The sequence below is a fragment of the Paralichthys olivaceus genome, chromosome 7, assembly GCF_024713975.1.
Source record: "Paralichthys olivaceus isolate ysfri-2021 chromosome 7, ASM2471397v2, whole genome shotgun sequence".
In the NCBI taxonomy this organism is placed as follows: Eukaryota; Metazoa; Chordata; class Actinopteri; order Pleuronectiformes; family Paralichthyidae; genus Paralichthys; species Paralichthys olivaceus.
The window spans coordinates 25,140,304-25,157,473 of NC_091099.1; the positions used below are offsets into that span (position 1 = coordinate 25,140,304).

The window sequence follows — 17,170 nt, forward strand, 5'->3', positions numbered from 1 at the left end:
GCCTCCGAGGCACCTTTCATTGGATGTTTACTGGGCATGCCTGATGTTTATTGGGCATGCCTGACTGAGAGGAGACCTTGGGGTAGACCCAGAACTAACCGGAGCGATTCGCTGAATTGAATCAAACAGAACAACTTTGAAGCACGTTACAGACAAACATCAGAGCAAACATCAAGCAACTGTGTCTGCAAGAATGAGAATAAAGCTCAGTGAATTCAATGTGATGGACTTACATCTGTGGGTGGAGCCAGTCCTCACATATCGCCTCTGTACAGGGTCACAGTGTTCGCTCTCAGTCTGACCACTCTAGAAAAAGACAAAACACATGAGAGCAAAACCAAGAGTGGGACAACAGACTCACATTTGAGATTCCTAATTCTGTGAGGTATTTAATTTAGCTTTACAGCTGCAGTGCGCACAAGAAAATGGTATCACCCTGAGTGTGAAATACTAAATAATAATAAAGAGCTTCTACCTCTGCACTGGCATTTCTGTGACGCCTCTGCTTTCTACCGAAGGACCCCATCTTCAGCTCCTCTGTTGAATTATCATGTGGTTTTGGAGACAGAGCCCCCAACAGCGAATCACTCCCTGCAGAGAGAAGAACACACAGGAGAACAACTGATTAGAGCCAGTGGTGGTGACAAGTGTATTTTTCCTTTTAGTTGTGATGTTCAATTTAGTTCACGACAAAACAGTATAAATATATAAACAGTGGCAGATCTAGGGTGTTTCTATATCAGGGGCCACAACTTATGGGTTCCTCATTCCATACAGTGCACATTAAAGTCCCTCATGACTTATACACTGTTTGCTCTATAGCTTTGATTCAAAGCCGAACTTCACTTAATGTATTTTGAAAAGTTTTCCTTCTTCAAGCACTCTGTGAACTTCAAAAAAGTTTCGAAAATAAAAATCCTCAACAACTTATACCTATTGTTAACATTGTTAGTAAGTGACTGGATCTGCCCCTGCTCTCCAAATATATTCATTGTCATTCAAAAGTTATCATATGTTAAATGAAAAATGTTGGTAAACAACATCTATGTTGAACCACAGGGCTATACATTTATACAAATTGTATATTTTATTTAAACTTATCTCACTGTTATAAAAAATATTTCCTTGTTTGTGGCAGCTTAACTAAAAAAAAACTCCAGATGATGTGGAAATATAATTTGCCTTAAAGCTAAAAGGTCAAATGTAAAATGAACAAATGCATAAATCAATTACACTAAGAATAAACTGAGACTAATCACGGGTCAAAGATATCCATAATGAATCAATGTGACTCTCTGAAGAACAACAGACATTGTATTGAGCTGATCTGATCATCAGCAGTATTTCAGAGAAGACGACAGTGAGGGGATGTTAGTAAATGAAGTGTCTCAACACATTTCCTGCCTGTGTTGGAATCATAGTGGATAGCATTTTTGTTTGTGTAGCTGAATGGTACTTATAAAAACTTCAGCATAGTAGATCGCCTCGATTGGCAGCTGTTACACGGTGGCAGTAGTTACAATGTAATCTTATGGGAGACGCCCACTAAAAGTTCTTTTTTCAACAATAAAAGGCTGAAATTATTTTTCTGGGTCTTTGCTAAGAGTCTGGCATTATTACACTCGTCCCATTCAACAAGGAGTTTCACTCTCAAGTCCCATGAGAATTGGGTTGTTGCAGGAAGACGGAGGTGGAACATGAATGATGGAGAAAGGAGTTTGGCTTTTTTCCTGAAACAAACTATGATGGCTGAAATTTTTTCTGATGTGGACAATGTCCCTGAGCCATTTGATGGCTGACCCTACTTGTTTGAGCAGGAGTGTGGATGAACAGCGAATGAGGAGGGAGAGAGAGAGACAAAAAGCAGAGGAACGGCAATGAGCTGCTGGCGAGTTGAGAGTGTGACAGACTCTTAACATTGTAGCCCCTGCAGTCGTGTCACAGCTGCCAGCAGCGACGATCAACTGGACCGATTTCAAAAGTACCTTTCATTTACACACACATTTATAAACATAGGGCCCAGGTTCCAAAATTCCCTTTTAAAGATGTAACTATCTACCATCTATGAATTCAGGTTCATCTCCAGCAAACAACTTTACCGTCACTTTCCATGTCGTCGTTGAAAGTCAGGCTGTCGTCCATGGAGAAACAGCTGAAGATGGAGTCGTCACTCTCGTCAGAAATATAGCCAGAGGTCAGACAGGGGTCGGCCATTGACCTGGAAGGACCACTGATGCTCTTGGACCTCTGGAGAGATTGAATGTACCTGGCCAAACTCATGCCTTTACCTTTAAAGAGCAAGAACGAGGTACATACAAATCATGAAATATTACCATTACAACTTCACCCTTAAATCATTTCTTTTGTCCAAAATCCAAAGATAGTGAATGTAACAACTCTTCCTCACCGTTGCTATAGCGGAGACCTGGAGTTCTTCCTCTTTCTGCAAACAAGGGGCCGAGCCAGTTAGGGTCCACGCGACCCAGTTTGAAGCCCCCCAGGCACAGGGCACTGTTGTTGAGGTCCAGACCCAGACGGCCCAGCAGCTGAATGACTGTGGGCCCATCACACAGCTTCACACTCACAGCCAGAGCCCTGCGGAGGTGCTGCTCGTGTGCACCTCGGCTGATCAGGAGCTCCACCAGCTCGAGAGGTCCGCCTCTCTCACACACCTGAGAACACAGCACACAGGTCATGACGGAGTGGAAGGCAGGGCTGCAACTGACGATTATTCTCAATACTGATTCATTTATCTGCTAATGTTGCTATCAAACCTCAATTCCTCAAGCACTGGGTCCCAGGGACCACAGACGGCTCCACTGCCCGGGCCAGTGGGCGCACAGCCCGGCCACAAGGCCACCAAGCCCGGGGCAGACACCCAGGGAGCAATGCACAGCTTTACTCAATCCACTTACAGGGATAATTTGGGGTCTATTCATATTCATACATACATAAAAAAATGTCAGCAATTTCCTGCGCCTCTTTGTGTCTCGATCATTTGTGCCGTGCAATGCCAACTGAATTGAGCTAAAATGAGCCCCGACATCTCGTCGGGCTCAAGTTTACAAGTTCTGTTGTTTCTACCCAGTGTGAGCTTACGCGTGTCTGATGACAGTGTTTGAGTCTTTGATGACTGTGGTTTTCACTTTACTAGAATTTTGTTGGGATGTGGAAGCAGCACAAAATATGTAGGAGGTGGCCGCCTCATAATCCTCTATGCAGAAAAAAACCCTGGTACTGTATTTAAATACATTCTTCATGTATCTGTACTGTTTAAGTAGATTTAGTAAGTGCTTTTCACTAATTCTTCACTAAATATATCAGCAAATATCTCGACTACATTTTAACAGTGCATTGTGTTACATGGTCACATTGTTTTATATTTTTAAAATATGATTAACAACGGCGGACTTGGTCTGTAGATGTAATCAGAGCAGTCAGGCAACATTAGACCCCCCCTTCTGCAACAGCAGCATCACTGGTGAACAAACACCGGAAATGCACCTGGAGGAAACCGCCACCAGCTATAATGATGTAGTGGACGTTACTTTAGGGAATAGGCTACACTCTGCAGTACTACTACAGTATATTAATGAGTATTTACCTTCTTTTACTCTCGTGGTTACTATGTAACTGTTACTTTGGTTCTGATTTGTCCATTTATTAACTTATTTACTTCAGTAAAATGTTTGAGTACTTCCTCCATCACACTCGCTCAACACACATAATTGTAATATAAAATTTAGATTTTTCACATTTCCTATGTTCTCTCACCAATCGAAACTGTCTTTTTCACTAGCATTTTTGCAGGTTTGTTGTCAAAACAACATCCCAAAAACTGGATTCTACACGACCCTCATCTGGCCTGTGATGCTTTGTGAACTCTGACCTGGTAGATGAGAGACTCTGTCTTCGTCTTCCGGTTGACGTTGGCGCCCAGCTCGATCAGACACTCGGCCATCATCGTGTCTCCGTCCCTGCAGGCCTTTTCTAGCATGCTGTAGTGTAGTTCCGAGTCGCACCACATCTTCGACAGGGCCAGGCACACTGACCTCCGCAGCTGACGACAGAGCGGGTGAGGAGGGGGTTAAAACTGTCCTAAACAAATCTGTTTATTAAATTATGCTGAGGGTTTCCAGTGTTCCTCGTGGTCATTCTAAGTGCTTAGCAATAAGTAGACAAGTGGCCTCCGTTCTTCATCTGAACAGTATTTAAATGTGTCTGTACGTCCTGCACAGTCTTTTCGTACTTTGTGTTCCTTCTTGTGGGTACAGAACAGCATGTGTTTTAACATGACTGTCTGCTGATGACTATAATTCCTGGAATTTACACAAAGTCACAGTATATCGTTCAAAAACACATTTATTAAAGGAGTTTGAACGGAAGACAGTAATCTGGAGCCTTTGGAAAAAATAAGCTGATACTCAACAGCTCTAAAGGTCAAGTGTAAGAATAAACACAACATCACATTGTGTCAATGTTACACCAACTCAAAACTTTTTCCATCTTACTTTACTGAACAGGTTTGATTTCCTGTGTTTTTCACATCAGTCAAAGATGTTCCAGAGAGTTGTTTGAGCTCTTCAGGATGAATTGTATCACAGAGATGTGTTGTTTTTTTTAATGTGTGATTGTAGCGTCAGTAGTAACTTATCAAACTGGACCTCTGACATCCTGAAATCATCTTAAGGAACCTCTTGAAGACTCCTTGATCAGAAGATGAAATTCTCCTTGTTCCTGACGGCTTCTCAGGATTGGAGGGACCCGACAATTTCTTTTTTTTTTCTCTTTTATCAAGAAGTGACAGGACAACAAAATTATCCTCACTGATCGACTCCATTTTATCTTCTACAGTGAATTTTCGCAAAAAAATAAAATGGAGTGTGTGCATGACTATTTTAATTGGCTGAAGGATTTTTTTTAAATGCATAGAAAAATCATGTTTATATAAGTTGCTAATAGAATGTCCGATTCATGTTCCTGTTTACAAGCAGTTAGTAACTGTCATATGTTGGTGTCACAAAAGGCTGAGAAATAAGGATGTTACTATGTGATTAGAACTTATACATGTAATGCAATCAAGGTCGGAATACTCCACACATTTGAATTCAATTATTGCTCATGAGTATGACCTTATTCAATCATAAAAGACTGTTAACATGGTGGTGTCTTATTCAGACTATTGTCTTAATCTGGTTTATATTAGAATATTTCTCTCTATGTAAACATCATATAACATCTAATGTTATATGTTAGCTTATAGGATGTTAGAAATGTTGTTTTGCAGGTATTTTACCATACAGCATGAGTATTATTCATTTTCAATTCTGACTTGAAGCTAGATGAAACTCTAGGGGATCAGTGATTCCAACTCATGCTGATAAGAAAAAGGTCTGTATCAAACTTCTCAGCAGATCCATCCATAATTGTGAAGATGTTTTATTGTTATGCAAATCAGTGTCACCCTCATGTTAGTGGTCTGACTCACAGGGCTGTTGCTTTGGTCGGGGGTCTCCTCTCTGAGCTGCTGGAAGATGTGCCTGTCGAAGTCCTCTCTCTGCAGCTCAGCAGCCGCTCCCGAACAAGCATCCAGCATCCTCAACGCCACCTGAAAACACTGTGGGATACAAAACCAGAGCTCAAACACACATAGCCCAAATCTTCACAAACTTTACAATTTGTAAGAATACAATACCCCTGTATCTTGAGACCATACACAGACACACACACATGCACACACAAACAAACAGAGAAACACACAAAACATCCTCATTTATGAGCGTGGTCAGTTTGCGAGAAGGACCAATTAAAACCCTGCGCTCTCTCTCAAATATACCCGACTTGTGCTTAGATTTCCGGCAGTGTCCAGTGTCAGCTCTTCTCGCGCTGAAGCTGGAGCGCAAGAAATTGCTTTTGACAAGCTGTCACGTTCAAACCGAATGAAAAAGTGACTGCAGCACATTGAGGAAGGAATGTGTTGCAGCAGTGTCTGTCCTGTCCTTTTTTAAATTGATCTGTGACCTATTTCTAACAAAAAAACTGACCTTCAGGAGCATCTCGGAGTCTCCGCTATACTGGGTGAGTGAGACGACCACAACAGAGGCCAGGATGGGCACGATCATCCTCGACAGCTTCTTCTTGGATACGAGGTAGCTGAGCAGGGTCAGACCCCAGTAGTGTATTTCTGGAGAGAATTAGCCCAATTACTTAGTTTTGATACTGAACATCTGTATAAACATCAGTTCAGCTAATCCTAGAAACAAATCCCTGGATCACTAAATCTCCAGGGATGAACAACATGCTGAAATGTAATAAATAATTGTATACCGCACCTCGTTCCCGTGGGAACATCTGTAGTGTATGTAGCACCGTGTCTATGGCCCCCTGCTGGCAAAGCAAGTCCACTGCACCAGAGCAGTCAGCCAGGGCAGACAGCACCTTCAAACCGCACCTCTGGATGTTCGAGCTGCTGATGAACTGAGCACACACATAAACAAACAGCACTGAGTATCATCCTGGCTGTGATCTCTTTCAGAATTTATTTTTCTTGCTGTATGATTTACTGCAGAGCAAACGTGATGGACGACATTAACATTTGCTGGGTCGACCCACTACATTGGTGACTGGTTAACCTGTACGCCGGCGTACGACCAGAAGCAGGGTATTGTCTGTGCATGTGTACAAAATAACTAAACAACAATGGGGCGGATTTGCACCAAACATGGTATAAATATTACTTGATGATGATTCACTTTTAGAGCTGATCAGTCAAAGGTGAACAAAATGGTTCTAAAACACATTTACCAAGATATTTCTACAAACAAATCTAAAGCTTCTATTTGTCAAAACATTATTTTCCATCATATGATGTTATATGGTTAGTTAACGGTACAGTGTGTAGAATTTTGTGATATCTAGTGTTGAAGTTGCATGTTGCAGCTGAACACCCCTCACCTCACCCTCTCCTTCCAAACATGAAAAAGAACCTGTGGTAACTTCAGTTGTCATAAAAACTCAAAAGGTGTTTAGTTTGTCCAGTCTGGAGTATTTAAGTATATAAAGGACCTTTTCTGGGGTAAAGAAAACTACAATTCATAGAATTTAGATTAAACAAACTAGTGAAAATATCATGAGGATTATTCTACATTAAATATCTGAAAATAGTTCCTTCTCACCTAATCTTACACACTGGACCTTTAAGTGTCATGTCATGCATTGTTCAAAAAAGACTACAGACTAGACCTAAATATCTTGTATATATCTGAAAATCCTCAGTTGGAATGATGTCATGAATTCACCATGAGGTCAGAAAAGTATTGCGAAGTTATGTATTAACTTTTGCCAATAACATAATAGACTAGATCAAGAGCTTATTTAGATTCACCAACCATATGTCATCATATGGTATAAATGGCATTATTGCAATATTACGTTAGGCATCAACACTCCCATGCTTTTCATTTTATATGAATTGATGGTAAGACATTTCTCTCAGTTTAAGATCAGCCTGCTACAGTGTCAATAAAACATTAACTGTGAATCAGTTAATTCTTCTGACTCACCTACAGCAGATTATTGTACTGAAATCATCAGAGAAACGATTGAGACAGAAAGGTGGACTTTCAGGATCTACTGACTCTACTTATACTTCGCAAGACAAAACTAACTATTTGGTTATACAATATTTATTTGTACATTGACTCTCGCATTCATTCATACATAAAATTAATTCTGTAAACTTCAGCTATTCCAGTCCTGGATAACAATCTACGATATGTGCATCGCTACATAAACATACACAGAATTTACCATGCTTGAGATGTACTGCCATGGTGCCTGACAACAACCCTGTGGTTTTACACCTCAGCCAATTTCAGTCCACTTACATTTCCTTTTCCAGACTCATATTAGGTCACTGTGACCTTTAAGCTTTGACCACTGAAATCGAATCAGTTCCTTTTTGAGTCGAAGTAACAACTGGTCACAATTTGAGGAAATTCCCTGAAGTCAAACTTGAGAAATCGTATTCAAGAGGTAAAAACATGTTGTGAGGCCAACTTGACCTTAGACCCCTCCGATCTAATCAAGTAATCAGCGGGTCTAAATGAACATTTGTGCCTTTTAAAGGATTCCCTGGAAGTCTTCTTAGATCTCATCTTAACGAGGCAAAAAATGGGTCCCAGCTACCTTGACCCATTTGACCAACAAAATCTAATGAAACTGAACATTTGTACAAAATTAGAGGAAAGAGACTAGTCTATCTAGTCTATCGAGTCATTCTTGAGATATTGTGCACACATGTGTTTGCTGTCAGTCATCATCCAAATTTTAATATCACATCTGATTTATACCTTGTTTTAGAACCAAATGGCCATGAAAGATGGTTCAAAGTTGAAATATGTTTAATTGTATGCTTTTTGGCTTTCCCACTGACATGTTTTCTCTCCTTCTCAGACCATTTAGCTCTCAGGCTGAGGGCATTAACAAACACTGGGGGAAGAAAAAGCATGCACACTATTCATTCAGACCAGTAAGTATAGCAAATTATTTTAAGAAATGTAATTACATCCCTCCAATGTTCTGGTTGCAGAACAACCTACTGTATCATTTCCACAATGAATGGATGAACTGTTGTTTAATTTGTGTAATGACTGAAAACTATATGTGTTTATGTGTGTGCACTGCTTCTGTTTTTGTGGAAAACAAAATACTTTCAGGTTTTTATGGTATTGTCGTCATCTTATAATAGCACAACAAGCCGGATTTAAGGACAAACAAACATTTGGGCAGTCAGTGTGCTCGTACCCTGTTCAGAACCTCCAGGTAGAGCGTGTGAGCTCCTTCCACCACACACTGGTTTTTCAGGACTTTCAGCGACACGTCGACCATGTCGGGGTCTGCGACCGAGACGCCGTGCTCCCGTAGACTCCTATCTGGAAATTCAGACATAGAAAAGGATCATGTGAACAAACAGTGTGGACACAAACGATCTCTTGCTAATCACTAATCTAATTACGACTGTTACAAGTGCAGCGCTGAGAGCAGAAGCCGAGTACACTTGTAACCTTGTTACACACAAGCTACACCACTTAACCAGCTTTGCATTCAACTGCGAGACAACGGAAATAAACAGCTGCTATAGTGAAATGAAGAATCACGACTTGTGTATAGGAGTTTGTCTTGCTATCTGCACACCAAACACACTGATGATGTATTTGTATTCACACAACATGTCTGCATGGAAAGTAGTAAAAATGATCAAATACTGGAATATGCAAAAACTACTGAACCAATTTCCATGAAACTTGTTGAGACATGGCGATTTACATTTTGATTTATTTCCAGGAAAATAAGTCATGAATGGTGATGAAAAATAAATCATAGGGGATGGATACTTATGAGTGTGTGTATTTGTTTCAGAACCAAAACAGAAAGCATCTATACATTATTTTAATATTCTCTACTGAGTGTCATTCTAGATAGTATGTTTGTAAGAAAGTAGGATCACTCAAATACTACTCAACAGATCACCATAAAACTTGTAGACAGGAAAATGGTGAGAAAGGGCGTTTGTCTGTTTAGAAGAGCTCCTCTGCTAAAAGCTGCTGCTCGAGACAGAAGGATGGAATACATACAGCAAATGTGCCGTAAAGTCAAATACAATGATCAGCAGTGATGACCACAAGAAACTCATCACGCATTTAATTAATTGTCAACATAGAACATGAGCATGAGCAGAAATAACAACCACGGAGAAACAAAGAGGCGTAAAATAACTCAAACTTTATCAACAGAAAGAAGGGAAGGGGCATAGTGTGAACCCAAATGCATTCTGGGCCACGGTTGAAGGACTATCTTCTCAGCGGATGTAGTGTTTTAACACTTGTATTTCCCATACATTGATCAAGATCAGACCAAAAGTGATCACTGTAGACACGTGAGGAGACACATACTAATGTCAGATGTGAGCGACATACTTCTGCTCACCTGAGGTGGATGTAAATACCAGGTGTAAACAGGCGTTGAATTGTACCTGGGCAGAGGAAGACCAGGCTGGCCTGCAGAGCCTCCAGCTGAACCTCCGGCTGGAAGTTGTGGACCTTCATGGTGCTGAGGATCTGACTCATGGCCATGTTCAACTCATCCAGACTGGCTATCCTACAGATGCAGGGAGGGAAATTAAATGAGTGTTACTGTATCTGTACATTCTGAGAAAACTAAACCAAACCTTAGCTGCAGCGTGTTCATCTTAACAAAATAACTGAGTCCAGTGGAAGTATTCAAAAACTAAGATTTTAGCATTTTTTAATCAAAGAAAAATGGGATGGGATTTTCTTCTCTCCATCACTCCCATTGTAATCATATTAAGAAGAAGAAGAAGAAGAATACGAACAGGAAGGATAATTCAACAAGCAAAAACTGCTTCAGTGTTCATCCACCTATTGTTCTGACTGATTAAAAAAACACGAAGCAACCCTTTAATCATATTTTCATACTTCAGTGTAAAAAGATGAATAATCTGAGAGAAACAACACACTCCCACCTCAGGTACCTTGTTTCTGTTGTCTTGATGTTTAACGTTGAACTCATCTATCCATAAAACCAACAAAGATTCAAAAGAATGTATTTGTGCCCACCTTCCCTGGAAGAGCAGATTGAGCAGCTTGCAGGCGCTGATGGAAACCTCCACTGAGGTTACATGTCTCTTCATCATCTCTACTAGGTTGACATGGAGGCCACTGGACAGCAGCAGAGAACGCATTTTACCTGCAACCGGAGCAGACGTTGACTGTACAAGCCAACTCAACACTAGTGTATTTATAAACTGAGGATTCTTTATAAACTCTAAGCGTCTTACAAAAAATAGAGGAAACGTTCAATTATAAACAGTAATCACCTCCAGCAAATTAAAAACTCCTCTGGCATTCTATATTGTCTACTTAATTAAAGGCTGTTGACAAAATGTAGGAGATAACATGCGGACTGGTTATCAAATATACAAAGCACACCACATCCCTGCACACAAGCTGTTATAAACTACTGTTCAACACTCACTGTTGTGAGTAATGAGCACGGCAATGGCACTAGTAGCAGCTTTAAACACACTGGGAGAGGAGGAGTGGAGCAGCATGGCCACCATTAACTGTCTGTGAACAGGAGTCCTGCAAACAAGCACACAATACAACAGTCAGTGCATTCTCTCCTCGATTAGACGCAGGGTCGGTTATTTGTCTTGGAAACACTTTTTATCTCATTTGTTGAAATCCTCTTGACGTCCAAATAGCCATCAATACATAAAGTCAGAGAGGGCCGGTGGGAGGGGGTGGGATGCATCGGTTTTTTCAAAGTGTAGCCACAGGATAACCAAACCCAGTTTCAAACAACTGAATACAGAAAAAGAAGATTTGTGTGATATCTCCTCGTTTCACCTCCGTTCCTGGTCCTCCTCTGAGTGGCTCACTCCAGCACCGTGCAGTAACAGATTGTGAATGGCCCAGCTTGCGGCTTCCTGGCGCAGCGGAAGGGAGTCACAAAAGTTAGAACCTTAAATATCGTAAAAACCCTTTAAATATTTGCGCTCGTGGGCAGGAAGAAGTTGCACTGACCTGAACCGCCGGCTCGGCTGCGTGGCGCTCCAGAGCCATACAGCAGGCCTCCATCCAGCCCAGGCCCATGTCCTCTACCTCCTCTTTACCCCTGTTCTCCTCCTCCTCTCCTTTCTCCAGACCCTGCTCGGCCACCGCTTTGTTCTGCACGATGGTCGAAGCTGACGGGAGAAGATAGTGTGGTGAGTAACTACGCTGCACACGTTCTAATTTAACAGGCATTTCAGGCAATATGGGCTATATGAGGTCTGTAGGTCATCAGTTTTGCTGTGTACACATTGACTGACCCACAAAATGTTGGGATGTAGAAACATGCTGAAAATTAAACGACCATATAATTTCCTTATAGAGGGCAATAAAGTTGTTCTACTCTAATATAATTCATCTCTTTGTGTATTATGCTGCTTTGTGTTGATGTTGAGGTCAAGCCATTCTCTCCAACACCACTACAGCCGCGTACACACACAGAAGTTAAGTTGTTTGTGTATGTGGGAGGGTGTGTCCTCACTGAGGTCAGCCAGGCAGGAGAGAGCGGCCGCTTGCAGCGTGGCGTTGTCGGGGAAAGTCTGACAGGCTCTCACGGCAACCCTCTGGACGCCGTTCAGCACCAGGATGTTGTAGTAACTCTCTACAAGGTGAAACACACCCAATAAGTGACAACAAGCTTATCAGAACAAGTGAAATCCAAACACTGCCGCACGATCGTGAGGATTCATTCATTATTATACCTTAATAATGGCATTTCATAATGATGTCATCATGAAATCATTTAATGAATTAAAAAGGCTGGAGATAATGTTACAAAAGTCAACTAAACTATATGATGTCATTTTCTGTCTTAGTGATGTCACAATGTTATCATTCTTATTATATGATCATTATTGAATTTTCAATCTATATTAGATATTAGAGGCGGTATTGGGTTTTTAAAACGTTACATAAATATCATTGACTGTTAAATGTGGACCTGACCTGATGTAAACTTCCTGAAGAGGCAGCAGGCCGTCTCCTGCAGCTCCTCCACCTCAGGGAAGGTGTCCATGGCAGTGATGATCACGCTGTAGCACCGAGCGCCTCCCGACATCAACATCTCCACGTTACTGCCTGGAGAAGAAAAGCTCATAAACTCTAAGTGGTGGGATTCATCCTGATTCTTAGTGTTTCAGACTTTCATCTTAATCTTCTGCTTGGGGATATAACTCAATTTTCAGATGACACACTATGTAAAAATGCATAGCAGGAATAACAGGAGTAATATAATAGGATTTGATTTGCAGTCTCCAAACACTGTGTTGGGAAACAAAAAAACGGTTAATGGAAGGAAACAAAACAAGAGGTCAGAAATAGTGCATGACAAATAATGAAAGTGATGGCTTCAAATAGAAATCCCCCCACCCCCCATGACCGTGAAAAAATCTGACATCTGAGATTATTGTAGAAACAAGTGGAACATGGTCATGTACAATTTTTGTACAACTTTTTCTGAGGAGCAGGAGAAACCCTTTTAACTTGAAACATCCCAATCCACGGCTCAGGACAGGACAGCTCTGCAGTGCATGATTAAAACTACCGAGACCATCATTGTTACCCATCTGCCCAGCATCAGTGATACTGGTGAAGTGAGATGTCTACGAGCCCAGGGGATAAAGACAACGCTCACCCCAGCCCCTTCTCCCCCCCATTCCCCTTCAGTCTCTATATCCAGAACCTGGTCACGTTCATCAGAGTCCAAGCCACACTTCACACTCCACCACAAAAAGTTCTGCATTTCAGATTATTTCTTCATCCGTTACATATATTAGATTTGTTTTTTGGCGGTAGCAGAAAGTGGAATTACACATTCTTCTGTTGCATAATGATGATTCAAATGAATGTTGTTGAATCAAAACAACTGAGAAGAACTTTGTCAAGCATCTGCACTGTCAACAGTAGTTTGACTCTGCCATTCTTTCTGATGATGGCAGACGAATGAATGAGAGAAAGAAATTAAAGAAATGTATTTCTGGAAATTCAAGGATCCCTGAGGTCTGATAATCGCATTTGCTGTTCCAGAAAATAGTTAAGATGAATTTCAAGGGAAATATGAAGGACTCCAACCCAATTATCTACTTCATAACTATGTATTTGCAAAGTAAATACAAAGAGTATTCACTCCACTATCCTGTGCTACAACTGTTCACTAGGGTTTAATATGATCAACAAGATGTTACAGTGACATCACAGTCAGGTGGTAAGGCCAGAAATAGACTGTGAGATGAGTTGATGTGATATGTGCTTCTTTCATGATCAAAAGGAACCTTGTGGTGCGACACACTCTTCCTTACATAAGAAGAGAATTACACTCAATACATCCATTTACTCATATGAGACTAAAATCTCCTTTAGATGTACAGTCTGGAGAATGTCCAACTGGGTCTGGACACTCTCCGGAGTTTCCCTTTCACATATTACCAACACCGTAGGTCGATTCTCGACTCAAACACATTCACAACAACAGAAAAATCTCCAAAGGATTCAGGTTAGATGTTTTATGTCATTTCCTGTTTTACTTAGATACTCACGCCTGTCTCTGTTTCCTTTAGGTAACAGCATCAACACATACTCTCGCCCACAGTGAATCCTGCGGAGAACATTTGTGTTCTCACATACAGCCCCTACTGAACATGTCTGGAGATTACCCAGAGTTCAGTGCATGTCTGAGAGCAGCTTATGGTTCCAAACCAAACCTTTACTATACTTTAATGAACTATGTTGAGAGCTCAATCAATCTGAGATCCATGCAGGACAGAAGTCAGAAATCAGGTTTGTCCTTCTTACTAATCAAATATTAAAGTCTAAATATTACATCCTCCAATCATTTTGTTTCCTTCTAAGACTTCATGAACATTACTGGGCTGTAATCAGGTCCTACCAGGACGAGCCAGCGGGAGCAGCACTTTCATGGCCTGCAGGAGCAGCTCGGAACTGTCTGGGAACATCTGTAGAGCCGCCAAGATCACAAAGTGGTCCTGGATCTCCACAAACTCCACCAGGTGGTCATCACTTACTGGAAACAGACACAGCAAAGAGACGCAGCTATAAAACACATGGGTATGATACAGAAAAAGAGTTTAGGTGCAGCTAATGCTGACAACGTTCATCTTGGATGATGTGACGCTAAACTCATGTCTTGAACTTGCACATTCACGGTTAATAAAACAAAGATCTTTATTTATGTTCCAACATGGACTTTCCCCTCACACAAGCCCCAGAGCACTTTCGGTTTTTCCCCACTAATGGTAATGCTAATACTGGCATGCTCCATGTAATAAGCATTACAGCTTCACAGGACACCAGGCACAGCTGTTAATTGTTGGGCTAGTTTTTTTTCTACTTGGCCTTATTTACTACAATAAAGGTTACATGAGTAAAATGGAAATGAGTCACCGTCAACAAAGTGCATTAACAAGCTTCACGGTCCGTTCTGATGCACAAGCTTTGCCGAAGGACGAATGAGAGAGAACATTCAGACAAAGAAGGAGCATATTACTTTGCACAACAGTATATGAGATGAAACAGCGTGCGTCTGCCCACCTCTCTGCAGGAGGACTTGCAGAGCTCTGCAGCCTTGGAGCTGCACTTCCTCACTGGTAGGAAACGTCTTCATCGCCTGCACCACCAGGCCAAACACATCCTCTTCCTCCTCCAGCACCAGCAGGGCAATCATATCTACATGGCCATGAAAAAAAAACCAGACTTAAAAACACAACAGAACTGAATGTGGCTGAATTCTGACCCTTACAAATGACAATTAGGAATGGCAAAATGTGTTTTTCATTCGTAAGTGATTTTTGCGGAAGGGGAGCTACATTTTGAAGGAGGACGTACAGAGAATCACTAAACTTCAATGACATTTTAAATTTAAATGGAATAAATAATTGTTAAACTGGATTTGGATGAAAAGCAGAAGTTATACTGATTGTTAAAAAGAAATTCTTTAAAACACAATACATCCACAAACCCTTGTGTTGCCCACAGATTAATTATGTTACCTCCAAACTTTGAAGTTTCACAATTTGCCATGTGATATGTGCTGAATATCCCTTAGCAACTGCACATATGAGTTTTTCTGGATTTTGTTAATATGTCTTTAAAAAGTGTTCCTCAGTGGCAGGAAGAGCTTGATTATTTTGTTTGGCAGGACAGCCATTAACATTGCACAGCACAAAGCCGTCTTCAGACCATGTGACACAGTGAACTCAGTAAGTAGGGCAGTGCACATTAGATAAGAGAATAACCAAAAAGATTTTTAAGGAACAAGCTTAAATTGTTGCCCTGAAATTACACTAAAGAAGGACAAAGGGTTTTTTGATGTGAAATTTTGGAGGGAAACCCCACATGGCACGTGTAAAGATACTGCCACATCTACACATGTCCTGCAGTTCTTAGGTGCTAAATACAGTTTTTAAATCTTATTTATATATATTTACTCTTTATATTTGTGACAAGCTGATTTTCAATATTCTTTTGTATTGGCTTTCTAACAGCAAGAAAATAAATAAATCACAACATAAACCTTCTATGGCGCTGATCAACATTTCAATCAGAGGTAAAAGCACCATTAAAATAACCAGTCACAGGAGAGGGTATAACATCTACTTTCAATATTATACCGCTTGTGGTGGTGTCACACAGAACGCAGTAGTAGGAGTAATGCCGTGATGTGTTGTAGCATATCTCCTGCGCAGTTGCGTACCTGAACGGAGCAGCAGCGCCAGGGCTCGTAGTCCCACCACGGTCACTCTGCAGTCTGCGCTGTACAGACACAGCACCTTAAGGATCTGTCTGAAAAAAACACATCGAACACAGGCAAGAACTTAACCAGGGTGTCGCTATGACAGAGGGATTCATTCTACTGTCTGCATGCCTACAAAGATTTGCAAACTTGTTTTTCCTAAATAGTTTCTAATCTACAGACTTGCATGTCATTAGGTCAAAAGTATTTTCAACAACCCTTTCTTGTCTGAGTGTGTAAGCACTATGTCCACTATAAGGAAAAGAAATGGGAAAATATCTTTTATCAAAAACTGATTTAACTTTTTGGACAAAATCTTAAACAGCAAATATAAATTAAATGGGTACATACAACTCCTGGTAAAACTGACACAACAGTAAAACCCAGGTGGTGACCTACAATAATCAGGAAGTGAAAACTGAAAGGAGAACATTCAAACTAGTTCAGAATAAAAGGGTAAACATAACGTGGTCGTCTGAACGCCAAAAATCTTCCTTCTAGAGGAGAAGAATGCCTTTAGGTCCAAAGCTACCTACCCAAGCTCTGACGCATATTCAAGAGAAACCCTTTTCATAAAACAGTAACATACTACAGACATGTACCATGAAAATGTACCATTACACTTACAATCCATATGACTGAAATATCAAATGTTATATTGTTCATAAAAATGCTGAGATCTTCGATCTTTGTAGCTTTTTCTATTGGTTTGCAAATAACCTTTGTGCAAGACATACATCAAGACACAATGTGTGGTTTTGTTTGGACAGTGTTGAGAATCACATTAATA

The 17,170-nt window shown here is 40.8% G+C and overlaps 1 protein-coding gene across 2 annotated transcripts in view; it reads right to left on the minus strand.

Moving 5' to 3' along the window:
• lrrk2 (leucine-rich repeat kinase 2) overlaps positions 1 to 17,170 on the minus strand; it is a 39,889-nt gene that overhangs the window by 19,727 nt on the left and 2,992 nt on the right. For both annotated transcript variants that reach the window (XM_020079495.2, XM_020079494.2), the window contains exons 4-22: positions 16,342 to 16,430; positions 15,180 to 15,314; positions 14,518 to 14,652; positions 12,579 to 12,710; positions 12,115 to 12,234; positions 11,607 to 11,767; positions 11,430 to 11,509; positions 11,056 to 11,162; positions 10,638 to 10,767; positions 10,034 to 10,158; positions 8,806 to 8,933; positions 6,333 to 6,477; positions 6,045 to 6,184; positions 5,489 to 5,617; positions 3,890 to 4,060; positions 2,408 to 2,672; positions 2,100 to 2,288; positions 476 to 591; positions 234 to 306 (exon numbers count right to left, since the gene is read on the minus strand). In XM_020079495.2, the coding sequence (XP_019935054.2) occupies positions 234 to 306; positions 476 to 591; positions 2,100 to 2,288; positions 2,408 to 2,672; positions 3,890 to 4,060; positions 5,489 to 5,617; positions 6,045 to 6,184; positions 6,333 to 6,477; positions 8,806 to 8,933; positions 10,034 to 10,158; positions 10,638 to 10,767; positions 11,056 to 11,162; positions 11,430 to 11,509; positions 11,607 to 11,767; positions 12,115 to 12,234; positions 12,579 to 12,710; positions 14,518 to 14,652; positions 15,180 to 15,314; positions 16,342 to 16,430 (2,570 nt within the window). The remainder of the gene's footprint in view (positions 1 to 233; positions 307 to 475; positions 592 to 2,099; positions 2,289 to 2,407; positions 2,673 to 3,889; positions 4,061 to 5,488; positions 5,618 to 6,044; positions 6,185 to 6,332; positions 6,478 to 8,805; positions 8,934 to 10,033; positions 10,159 to 10,637; positions 10,768 to 11,055; positions 11,163 to 11,429; positions 11,510 to 11,606; positions 11,768 to 12,114; positions 12,235 to 12,578; positions 12,711 to 14,517; positions 14,653 to 15,179; positions 15,315 to 16,341; positions 16,431 to 17,170) is intronic.